We start from the raw sequence: 13,660 nt of genomic DNA, 5'->3' as shown, positions 1-13,660 counted from the left end.
ATCAACGATGAGTGCGGTTATAACTATCTGCAAACAACATTTTTACAGGCCTACTGTATTGCTGGTACACACCCGCCGTTGTGCCCGTGTTATATCGGACGGACGATATATCAACCAGTATGTACTGGCATTAGGTTATCTACATATTCTATTCTGGGTTGAAATTATATTTTTCAATTTTGATAGGGTAATACACCCTACGATCATCTGTATATTTGATATCCCCTTTACTATGGAAATACATTTATGGAAGCTTATGGATATGGTCGAGGCTATCCAATTTGCCCCAATACCCAGCACTTAATTGGGGATTGTACCCCAGGTGCCTCAGTCATGCAATGCATAATACCCAGAGAATAGTTTAGCTGGGGGCGGGTGTCAGTTGCACAAGATTGTATATTGGGTTTGGAAACATATAGTTAGGCCCCACTTTGGTTGTGTTCATGTGGCATATTACTCCTTTAAATATTCAGGGGTGTGCTACCATGGACAGAAATATTGATCATTGAATAGGACAGAAAAAAGTTTGTCTCGGTGTGGGGCACCAGTAAAGAGAAATAAAACAAATCACAATAAAATACAACGTTTATTAGTTATTTTAAAACTGCAAAGTATTTATTAAAAAAAAAAAAAAGGCCCTGAAGCAGTTGCACAGCGAAGCGCACACCGGTAACTTCAGCCATGTGAACACTCACTGTGTGTGTCTCTCCGCCTATACCGCTCACTTACCACTCAATCAGCATCTCCGAACACTAGCCCTTTTTAGGGCCGATACACTATCAGATGCTCGTTATGCGCCTTAACCCCTTTGGCCATGACATTGGGGGCTGCAGCTCACGATACATGGTGTGAGCATTGCATACTTTACATTAACGGCAGCTGCACCCAAGTCGCCCATGCCAGTATTGTGATTATATTTATCATTCTAACTCAGTTTACAACCTCATGTGGGGCATTACGTTTCAGCATGGACAGTCTATTAACCATGTAAATGCCATAGGGGTTCACTACCTATATTACTGCCCAAACCATGCATATATGTATGTATAGAGAGCAGTTGTCTTGCGGTACAACCCTGCCAATCTGCCTAGTACTTAATCCTGCCTCTATCACCATATAACCCATTGATAGGATAAATGCATTACGTAATGATTCCCTATTGATATTTTCCTAAGGACATTAGTGAAATCAGCACACATAAAAGGCAGCTTAATCTAGGTGGCCGATGTCACTGTTAGGATTGTATATAGTTTAATAGACCCATTATCCTATCAGCTATACACCCCAACATGGGGCAGTACTTTATGGTATAGTTTGGACAGCACATCCTATAAACCCTAAAGGTGCCCACACACTAGAACGAATTTTGGGCCGATTTCCGATAAATCGGCCGAATATCGTCCGATGTTTACCGATAATGGGTCGAAAATCAGCCGGTTTTTGTCCGATGCGCGCTCCCGTGGATCTTTAGCTGAATCTTCTGATCTTACATGCTGCACAAAAGATCAGAAGATTTAACAAAAGATCCATAGGAACGCACACGGGATCTAAGAAAAATCTTTGGTAACGATGTGCGCTTGCCTGAAATCTTTTGTCCAGGACGGAAAAAAGATTTCAAGGCTAATTTATGCGCACATCTTACGATCGCAGATCTTTCTAGTGTGTTGGACACCTTAACAATCAGAGGGGCTTACAAACCATTATCACTGTCCAAACTCATATAAAGATAGAGAACCGCCATTTGTAACACAATCTTGACACTATGCTCAAATCTAACCACACCCCTACCATCGCATGAGAGGTTGATGTAAACAACTGTATTATCAATTCTCTACTGACACTCTTCAAAGGATGTCAGAAGAACCAGCACACTGGTAACATACAAGAATATTTATATATTCCGGTGCCCTCAGTCTAGATATTTGCAGTACTGAAAAACACAGATGGCAGCACTCGGAGACTGATGAATAAATAATGTATTAAAAAAAGATTGCATGCTACAAATACAACATAGTAGGTATAAACTTTATGGAAAACGGATAGTACAACCTCTCAGCCATAAATATATTGACCAGGTGAGTATCCATCTTCGGTTAGATAAAGCGCACTGGCAATGAGGCGGCACTCACGGATTTGGTAAATCAAACACAAACGTGTAATGGTCACATGCAATCATACGTGACCATTACACATTTGGGTACTTGTGTATTTTGGCGGCGCCCATCACATCGCATACCATAACGCATGCGATGGTATGCGATGCGATTTCGTGCCATAGTGTACGATGGCATACAATTTTCAAATTGTATGCCATTGTACATGGCATACAATGCGATGCGATTAAACATTGTATAAGCACCCTAATGGGTGCTTATACAATGTTAAGCACCCTAATGGGTGCTTACAATGTTAAATGCACCCCCACGCCACCCCCCTACTATAAACGTGAACCCGAAGCGTGGCGAGCGCAGCGAGCCCGCGACGGTACGCGTCCTACGACCTTTTCATACCCCCACTATCCACGTCGGCGTGGAGTTGAGAACAGAAAGTGTGGCCAGCGCAGCGAGCCCCGCGAGGGGACGCAGACACCTTCACAGGTATCCGCGTCCCCTGGCGGGCTTCACAGGTGTCCGCGTGGCGAGCCACGCGAGGGGACGCGGACACCTGTGAAGCCCGCCAGGGGACGCGGATACCTGTGAAGGTACCCACGTCCCCTCGCTCGCCTCGCCACACTTTCTATTCTCAACTCCACGCCGACGTGGATAGTGGGGGTATGATAAGGTCGTAGGACGCGTACCGCCGCCCCTCGCGGGCTCTCTGCGCTCGCCACGCTTCGGGTTCACGTTTATAGTGGGGGGGGTGGCGTGGGGGTGCATTTAACATTGTAAGCACCCATTAGGGTGCTCAAAAGCACCCTTTAGGGTGCTTATACGATTTTTCATCGCATAGGGGGTCAAAATCGCGTTGCATCGCATGCCATCGGGTACATGGCATGCGATGCGATGATTGAACGATGCTGAAATCGGGCGCCGCCAAAATACACAAGTACCCACATTTGTGTTTGATTTACCAAATGTGGAAATTTCAAAGTGGGGGTATGGAAAAATATAGGATCTAGTTATGCGTGCGTCTGGCTCCGGAAATATGGGGTGTGGCCACTTGAATTGGGGGCGTGTCTTTAAATGTAATGTACCACACCACATACCCCGTATACACATTATACACCACACTAGTAGGACCCCTTATACTATCTAGTACTAGTGCCCCTTACACATTGTGCCACACGGTATGAGCCAAAATTCAAGGACAGCAAGGACAAAGGGACAGGGAGAGTGACATATGTATATTTGCCATCACGGTGTGTGGCATATGTATAATGGGTATCACGTGGTAGTGGGGTGACAGTCTGAGCATGAAGGTGGGGGTAACAGGTGTGGGGTGACAGCAGGTGTGGGCACAATGGATGCGGGGTGACGGACTGTGACTGGTGGGTAGTAGGTGTGGGGTGACAATTTGTGAGTGGTGAGAGTTACGGGTGTGGTGTGACAGACTGTGAGCAGGAAGGACGTGTAATGCGGCCGCAGTGCAGCGGGGGCGGTAAGTGCGGAGCAGGGGGAAGGAGACACAGCATCTCCCGCCGGCTCCTTGCTGTCTGCTGTCTCTACTCGCCGCACACGCTGCAGCGTCTCCTACCCGGCTCCCAGAACACTGCCGAGGCTGCTTCAGTCGCACTCAGCACCCACACTGGCTGTGGAGTCTCCCGCCCCGGCCGACTCTTCATCACTGTTAGCTGGCTCTCACTGAGAGCAATGACCGAGTACAGTGGCAGCCCAAATAATTCGACACTGCATAGTATGAAGGTTCCGCCGAGCAGCACTAGACTCTAAAGCAGAAGTGTCAGGACTAATGAGCGGAACATTTGGAGGCAATGGAGCCAGTGCCCCTTTAAGGCTGGCGCCCGGCGGCAGAGGACTCAATTGCCTCCGGGAGTTCCACCACTGCTGCTAACTGTATCTTTTCCCCTTGTTACTTAGTGTATTCCCACACCTGTGAGATCTTTTATGATAGTTGGGTACTGAATGGATTAGAAGCACAATTTATAAACAGGGGAAACTATAATTGTTCTAATAAGCCTTGTATACTTATAAAATTATTTAGAAAGCCTCATCAGTGTACAAATACACGAGTTAATCCGCAAGACGCGGAGATCATAATTGACACAAAACAGATTTGCATGTGCTGTTTTAACACACACTATTCTCAGTTTGATAATCCCCAGAATCAAGTTCTCAAATCCTATAGGTGCGTACACACTGCCCGATATACAACCTGTTTGATTGAATGGCCGATGTATTGATTGCTAATCTGGCAGTGTGTACCATCGATATATCTGAAAGGAGTCATTCACAGATATATCACGTCGGCTGTGCAAAAGAGCCGATGCCCGATATATCTGCGCATCGTTCTGTGTATGGGCAGGGCCGTAACTAGGGGGGGGCTGGGGGGGTCACGCGCACCGGGCGCTGGAGGTGGGGGGCGCTGTGAGGTCCGGGGACAGCCAGCGGAGGTTCGGTGACAGGTGTAGACTCTGTAGCGGCATGTTACTTTGACTCCGTCCGTCTCCTACTAGCGCGGCTGCAGGAAGCGCTGATGACTTCGAAAAGACTTGCCGGACGCTGATTGGATTAAGCCAATCAGCGTCCGGCAAGTCTTTTCGAAGTCATCAGCGCTTCCCGCCGCAGAGCTAGTAGGAGACGGACGGAGTCAAAGTAACATGCCGCTACAGCGGCTACACCATTCTTGCCTCACATGCTGCGGCGTGAAAGGAGGAGAGGAGGCTGAGCGAGGAAGCCCGGAGAGCAGGCAGCTGCACAGACCGCGGTCAGCCACACCCATCTGTCCGCCGCCGCCCCACGTGACCCAGCCCGGCCATTCACATCAGGACGCACATGGCTGAGTCGGACGGCGGGTCACTGGTGACAGCAGCAGCATGGGATGAGGAGGAGAAGGGCAGCAGCCGTGGCGGTGAGAGGACTGTGCGGGGAGGGGGGGGGAGGTCTCCGGCGCCAAGGACAAGGCGTCATTTGGTCCGGTCCCCCCATAGGCGCACAGCGTCTATTCCCGCAGCCAGGGGGCTGGGGGCATGGCTAGAGGCTCACAGAGCCTCTGGGTCATGCCCCCATAGCGGCAAAATGGGGGCGTGGCCTCGCAGGGGGGGGAGCAGCGAGTATAGGCCACCCCCCCAAATTAGGCCACCCCCCCGAAAATTTCAGCGCGCCTCTGGCGCGCAGCAGCAGCGTCCCGGCTGCGAAGCTTCAAAAGTTGGGAGGTATGCTTTCAGAAAGGGGGGGGGCACCAAATGACTGCCTTGCCCCGGAAACCCTAGTTTCGGCCCTGGTATGGGCTATCTGCCAACCGTCCGTACTGTCACTGCAGCAGCCGCTGGTGATTGACAACTCGAAGGGCGGGTGCATGCAGATGTTCCTGCCCAGTTGTGATGTCAGTCCCGACAGATCAGGCAGCGTGTATGTGTATGGAGAACACGCTGCCCAATCCTGATGGATGGATAGAGCTACTAGTGTTGGCTCAGCTTATGTGTGATCGCATGACAGGGGGACCTTTTATGTACAAAAAAAAACTAGCTGTAATTGTATAGCCTGATAATGGCCTATAAATTGCCTCTTTTTTATCAGCTGACAAATGATCATAGCTAATTGGATACGCATCTTAATATGATTTAATACATCAGTTTCAATATCATTGTTTATTTTTGGCTGCCCTTTGCAGAATCAACGTATTTAGCCCTAGTTTGCAACGTTAAAATCAGCTTAAAATCTACCCCCTGGTCAGCTGTAAATATAGATTCAGTTGGTACATTATGTTCTGAACAATGGAAAATTCAACTTTAATTGAGGCCAAATGTGTAGGAGCAAATGTTGAATTTTCTGAGCGATAAAATCATTGTATAACCAAGGTCTTTTTAAACGTAAAGTGAGAAGCATAAAACTAGCATTTTTTCTACATTATCAACACTATAACCAGAATTCAAAGCGCCGGCACTTCTTAACAAAACCTACTGAAAAGAACTATTCTCCTGGCATTCAAAGTAAATGAGACTAATGATAATTAAATGACTAATCATGGTTCAGTAAGTGACATGAAAGTGGTACTTGTGACAGCACCTGTGCAGAGACAGGTCACTAAATGTGACTAACAAACCACAGACTGCCAACAAGGGTACAGTAACAGGTGACCGCACTATGAACTAAAACAATTGCAAACCATAAAACAGGGAATTAATCTATATAATAAATAAAAATAGTCAAGCGCTCAAGGGAGCCTTGGTGGCATCGCCTTATCAGCTGCAGTCTAGTGGGGATACTCAGGACCCCAAAGTAAGCATCAGACACACAAATAGGATTGGTAGACGGCACTAGAGAAGGAGATTTCTATTTAATTTATAAATACATATATAACAATTTTATACTGGCCGCTTGTATAGGTCAAAAAATAACACACATAGACATTGAAAAGACATTTTACAATATAGTTATATTGTTCTAAGTTATAATGCACAAGTTTCGTAGTTGTTAATGAAGCAGCATTTGTTAGTATTTCTGATTTCTAATAAAAATAATAATACTAAATATACATATTTGTTATACTTCCGTGGATAGATGCTCTGGGGTACCGCTTGTCGTGGGTGATATTTAAGCTGTAATGTGTATTGATCTGTGGCGCTCTTTTTTTGTACTGTATTTTTGTTATTTATTCAATGTTATGCCAAGCTTTGTCTCCCTGTATTGTTCCTTTGTACGGCGCTGCGAAACACTTGTGGCGCCTTATAAATAAAATAATAATAATAATAATACAAGTATCGAGGTTTGTAGGCCAAGTAATATGCAAAACAGAGGGGGTTTGCAGGTGCACTAAGCAATCATTACTGCTAACATATATTCCTTTTATAATTCATTTCTGAGGATGTTAGCAGACATTTGGCCAAATATATCTACCTGCTCACCACGTTAAGGTCTCCTCAATAGAGCAGGTCCCTAGCACTATGGGGTTCATGCCTGGGGTGCAGGGCACCCCCAAGACAGCCCAGCAAAACCACCCCAGGGCATCACATAAATAAAATATAGCTGTGAAGTGTAATGTAGTGTAAAGTGTCATAGAATGTAGGGTATGTGTAAGCAACTAATAGTGATAAAGGGTGTGTCAAAAAAGAAAAAATGTGAAAAAATGTGAAAGAATACATATAAAAAAAGACATACATAGAAAAATGATATGTTTATGTGAGACTATGTGTAAAGTAGCGATGCCCTGGAGTGGTCCAGCCAGACAAGCTCAAGGGGACCCCACACCCAGACAACAACCCCAAGAAAACTGACATTTATAGATTATTAGGACTTACTTGGAATTATGCCTTCATCACAGTTGTGCAGTCATTGCTAGTCCCTGCTTAAAAACATTTGAGAGTGGTGGGGGAGGGGTGCTAATCTAGGCAGAAGCAATCTCAGGCTTCAGGTGTGTACGGATACACAATATAGACTATGGAAAGAGGGGGGCCCTAGACTGCACACCCTGTAATGAGAGGTGCTACCTTGCTGAGTAGTACCTTACTATTTATTTGATGCCCTGGGGTGGTTTTGCTGGGCTGTCTTGGGGGTGCCCTGCACCCCAGGCATGAACCCCATAGTGCTAGGGACCTGCTCTATTGAGGAGACCTTAACGTGGTGAGCAGGTAGATATATTTGGCCAAATGTATGCTAACATCCTCAGAAATGAATTATAAAAGGAATATATGTTAGCAGTAATGATTGCTTAGTGCACCTGCAAACCCCCTCTGTTTTGCATATAACTAAAAATCTCAGCAAGGTAGCACCTCTCATTACAGGGTGTGCAGTCTAGGGCCCCCCCTTTTTGTAGGCCAAGTAACTAAGAACTTGCGCGTTTCTCTGCCTGTGTGCATCGACGGCTTCCTTAGAGATCAGCGTAAGATCTTAGGACAGCCGAAAGAGAACCTGAGGTCACCTGGTGTGTGTGTGTATAATAGAGATATATATATATATATATATATATATATATATATATATATATCTCTATCTATCTATCTATCTATATATATATATATATATCCAGGGCTATTTTTGTGCAGGCTCCAGCAGGAACTGAGGCCCTTATTCTAGTTCACTCTTTCTGACAAAATATTTCTTAGATGGACAAAACCATGTGCACTGCAGGTGAGGCAGGTGTAAAACCCCACCCAAATCTAATTATCTCTGCACAAGTAACACCTGCCTCACCTGCAGTGCTCATGGTTTTGTCCATCTAAGAAATATTTTGTCAGAAAGAGTGAACTAGAATAAGGGCCACAGTACCTGCTGGAGCCTGCACAAAAATAGCCCTGTATATATCTATATATATATCTATATCAGCAGACAGGTGGGTGGCACTCCCAGAAACAAACGACTCAGGAGCCAAAACGGTTACCAACGTTTCAAATGTACTATGACATTTTTCATCAGGGTGTTGAAGGGAGACGCACTCTCATGGTAATGCAACAGCTGGGGTGCAAGGCATAAATAAAATAGCTTGTATCAATCACCGGATAGGCAAATCACCATTCCTTAGACAGACTGGGCCAGCACACCCTTGCAAGTAATATGCAATAAACAGTTCCTTTTTAATGAAACATGAGATAAGGATAAGATTCAAATTCTCATCATAGTGGCAGTAGCTGAAGACAGCAAACACTTCAATTCCACAGCTTAGCCCTGACGGGCCGTTTCGGTATTCATCAACTTTTTTCAAAGGGCATCAATATATATATATATATATATATATATATATATATATATATATATATATATATATATATATATATATATATATATATATATATATATATATATATATATATATATATCTCCTATATATTTGGCTACATCTGTCACTCAAAGTGGGTGTCTGTGTCTATAACGCTCTGTTCCTGGACTTTCCTCTTAATGTGTAATTGCCTTCATCTGTGCTGAACACCTTTCTGAGAAATTAACCTGTTTAAAACAGGTGATGGCAATCATACATTAAGGGGAAGTCTAGAAACAGAGCATTGTGTCCCTCCTGGAGAGGGTCATGTTGGGAGGTATGTGACAGAGAACCAGCCCAGTGAGCCCACAGACAGTGCCAGACACCCACTGCCTTCCCATGTTGCCCAGCACTGCTACTCCACAGCCACCAGGTGAGCGCCCCCCTCCCGCGATTTGCGGCAAAACCTCCCCCCCGCGCGCCCCCCCCCCGCGATTCGCGGCAAAAACACCCGCTCCCCCGCGACCCCCCCTACCGCGATTCGCAGCAAAAACACCCCCGCGGCCCCCCCTCCCGCGATTCGCTGCAAAAAGAACCCCCCCACGACCCCTCCCGCAATTCGCGGCATAACCACCACCCCGCGACCCCCCCTCCCGCGAATCGCGGCAAACCCTCCCCCGTGACCCCCCCCGATTCGCGGCAAAAAAGAACCCCCCCGCGACCCCCCCTTGCACGATTGGCGGCATCCCCCCTGCGACCCCCCTCCCGCGATTCGCGGCACCCCCCCCCCCCGCAATTCGCAGCAGTCCCAGGATTAAATGGCACATGCAAAACACTGACATGGCTATGGTCGACAATGAAAAAGGTTGACATGAGTTTTTGAAGATTTAATTTTAATTTTTTTAATTTTTTCATATTCATTGTCATGTGTCGACATGGACACCAATGAAGTGGCACACTTATGTCAACATTTACATGTGTTGACCTTTCTCTGTTGATTTTTTCTTGTGGCGATTCGCGTCACACCCCCCGCAACCCCCCCTCCCGCGATTCGCGGCACCCCCCGTGACCCCCCACCTCCCGCAATTCGCGGCAACCCCCCACCGGAACCCCCATGAACCCCGCTCTCCCGCGATTTGCGGCACCCACCCCCCGCAACCCCCCCCTCCCGCAAATCGCGGCACCCCCCGCGATTCGCGGCAGCCCCAGGATTAAATGGCACATGCAAAACACTGGCATGGCTATGGTCGACAATGAAAAAGGTTGACATGAGTTTTTGAAGATTTATTTCATTTTTTGAATGTTTTCATATTCATTGTCATGTGTCAACATGGACACCAATGAAGTGGCACACTTATGTCAACATTTACATGTGTTGACCTTTCTGTGTTGATTTTTTCTTGTGGCGATTCGCGTCACACCCCCCCGCAACCCCCCCTCCCGCGATTAGCGGCACCCCCCGTGACCCCCCACCGGAACCCCTGTGAACCCCGCCCTCCCGCGATTCGCGGCACCCAACCCCGCGACCCCCCCCTCCCGCAATTCGCGGCACCCCCCGTGATTCGCGGCAGCTCCAGAATTAAATTGCACATGGAAAACACTGACATGGCTATGGTCGACAATGAAAAAGGTTGACATGAGTTTTTGAAGTTTTTTTTTTCATTTTTTGAATATTTTCATATTCATTCTCATGTGTCGACATGGACACCAATGAAGTGCCACACTTATGTCAACATTTACATGTGTTGACCTTTCTGTGTTGATTTTTTCTTGTGGCGATTTGCGTCACACCCCCCCACAACCCCCACTCCCGCGATTCACGGCACACACACACCTCCCCCGCGATTCTCGGCACCCCACCCCGTGACCCCCCCTCCCGTGATTCACGGCACACCCCCGCGACCCCCCCTCCCATGATTCGCAGCAACCCCCGCCCCGTAACCCCCCCTCCCGCAATTCGCGGCACCCACCCCCGCGACCCCCCCTCCTGCAATTTGCGGCACCCCCCCGCGATTCGCGGCAGCTCCAGAATTAAATTGCACATGGAAAACACTGACATGGCTATGGTCGACAATGAAAAAGGTTGACATGAGTTTTTGAAGTTTTTTTTTTCATTTTTTGAATGTTTTCATATTCATTCTCATGTGTCGACATGGACACCAATGAAGTGCCACACTTATGTCAACATTTACATGTGTTGACCTTTCTGTGTTGATTTTTTCTTGTGGCGATTCGCGTCACACCCCCCATCCCCCCCGCAACCCCCACTCCCGCGATTCACGGCACACACACACCCCCCCGCGATTCTCGGCACCCCACCCCGTGACCCCCCCTCCCGTGATTCACGGCACACCCCCCGCAACCCCCCCTACCATGATTCGCCGCAACCCCCGCCCCCGTAACCCCCCTCCCGCCATTTGCGGCAACCCACCCCGCGACCCCCCTCCCGCGATTCTCTGCAATCCCTCCCCTCCCGCGATTCGCAGCATCCACCCCCCCACAACCCCCCCTCCTGCAATTCGCGGCACCCCCCGCGACCCCCCCTCCTGCAATTCGCGGCACCCTCCGCGACCCCCCCTCCCGCGATTCGCGGACACCTCAGTTGCAATACAGGGCATCTTTCATACAATTCTAACCATATTTCTCATATACAAACGTTCACAAATTAAGGGGGCGCAGCCCCTCACGACGGTGTGAAGAGCGCCCGTAGGGCGCGATGAATCACCTAGTATATATATATATATTTTTTTTTTTTTACACACACACACACACACACACACACACACACACACACACACCAGGTGTTATTGCAAGTCCTGTTGAGTGCCGTTATATGCTATATGTATTTCCCCCACGAGTGTTGCACCAGAGTAATTTGAATTTCTTTGAGAGGAGAGTGCCAGCATTTCAGTGGTTAACCTCATGACTGTCAACTTTTTTACAGTCGACCATACGATTGCATCCCAATTTCAGTGCAGCTCTGAATCACGCCAACAGAACGAAAATGAATTCTGTTGACATGCTGAGCACTACGGGATGTTCTTCCCCTTTCTTTCTAGATGTATATAATTTCATTGACGTGGAATGCGTATTACATTAAGAAATCTTGTGAGAGTCTTGAATTACAGCTAAAGCACATTGATCTTCCTCTTCAAGCCGAGATTAGTGCAAATTACTCAATAGGCTTTAATACGTGGCACTCAGAAATATAAATATCCATTTTAGAAATAAAATAATAATGCCACACTGCCTGTCCATTAAAGACGTGTATTATTTTATTGTGACACTATTAACCTGACAAAGGACGAATGTAATAGCACAGCTTATAGAGGACACTATACCTAGGATGGCATCTTCAGAACAAATATTGCTTGATTTACTTACTTTTCGTTTCTGCAGAAACCGGAGGTTTATTTAAAATCTCAATGTCTTCATCGGTCTCCTCACTGCTGGTGCTGCTGACATCTAGCACAATGTCCCTCTGCGGGTCCACACGAAGAAAGTTCCTGCATTCAAATGTCAGGTGGCCGGCTAGATGGGAGGCAGACAGGAACAGATTATAGATGCAGCGAAACTCTGTTTCATGAACACTCATCGCCAATTCGGCATTTAGAACGCAATGCTGGGTTGGACCTGGGATTTTAATTCTGGTTACGATCCAGGTCCGGCACTTTTACACTTAACCCGGGTCACCCATTATACATAGACGGTGAACCGGGTTTAACCCTTCTTATAACCCACGTTGAATGGCTGGGTTATTAAATGTGGTGCTTCCACACCACACATTGACCCGGGTCGACCCGGCAATTACCCGGGTTATTTTTGTGATCTGAAAGGTGTTTAACCCTTGCCCGCACCACTAACCCTCCTCTCCTGCAGGCCATGCCTAATCCTCCCCTCCTGCTGCCTAACTCTAATGTCAGGATAGTGCAGAGGTTCAACTCTGAACACATCAGCATTCTGTCGATTTTAACGCGACACCTCAAGCCAGCTGACATTGTGGTGCAGCGATGATGATGATGATTTGGGACATGGCGAATGATTCCCTTATTGCAATTGTGTTTTATTTGGCGATATAACTATTTCACAAACTAATTTTCTTGTATTAAAATCTACTTTATACAAATATAGTAGTGATTATTCTCATAGGTGAACTGCATACCGAAATCTGGATCTGCATTGGATTCTACGACTGTGGGGTTAAAATAATCTGCACCAAACACAAATGGACCAGAGGTAGGACCAGGTTGCTGCACGTGTCTCGGTCGTGTATGGCAATACTGTGATGGAAAGCATCTGCTACTGCGAATTACTTCATGCCCCTTACAAATACAGACTAGGCGAAGCAGTTGGCAATATCTCTGCCGTCCTCGGTCTGCAAAAGTTTCACAATAAAATCACCCAACAGCCGATTTAGGAATGATTATTTAGGTGTGTGGATGACGAAACTGTCTGTTCATGAAGAAACTACCACGCAATGCAGATTATACACGCTGGTTAGCAAAGTAATGAGGCCTACACATCTAGCGATAAAGGGCTATTTTCTAAGCGATCTGACTAGAGGGAGTGCTGTGCGCGTAGAGCCCACAGCAATAGCACTGCGCGGTGCTATCGCCAGGAGATGTATAGCTATCCTGCTCGATAAATCTACGCAGATGTGTTTAGCAAGAGACCGCACATCGCCCGTGTTTTGTCTAGTGGGCGATAGTGATCAATGATCTGCGTTACTTGCTTCACTTATATCTCCCGCACAACCAATATATAGGACAAATATATTTATTTTATTGAAGTATACAGAAATACACAGGCCGGGGCAGGCAATGTTCTCACTCTAGTTTACATGGGAGAAGAG

General features: G+C 47.0%; 1 protein-coding gene across 1 annotated transcript in view; it reads right to left on the bottom strand.

Annotated features, from left to right (window-relative positions):
• The window catches only part of SREK1IP1 (SREK1 interacting protein 1), a 115,742-nt gene that overhangs the window by 57,774 nt on the left and 44,308 nt on the right, over nt 1-13,660 (bottom strand). The window contains exon 3 of the mRNA XM_083153045.1: nt 12,193-12,339. Within this exon, the coding sequence (XP_083009171.1) occupies nt 12,193-12,339 (147 nt within the window). The remainder of the gene's footprint in view (nt 1-12,192; nt 12,340-13,660) is intronic.

The sequence above is a fragment of the Crinia signifera genome, chromosome 1 (assembly GCF_055691185.1).
Source record: "Crinia signifera chromosome 1, ASM5569118v1, whole genome shotgun sequence".
Taxonomy (NCBI): Eukaryota; Metazoa; Chordata; class Amphibia; order Anura; family Myobatrachidae; genus Crinia; species Crinia signifera.
Note: the sequence above shows the minus strand (reverse complement) of the source record. Positions and strands in the feature narration are given on the sequence as shown.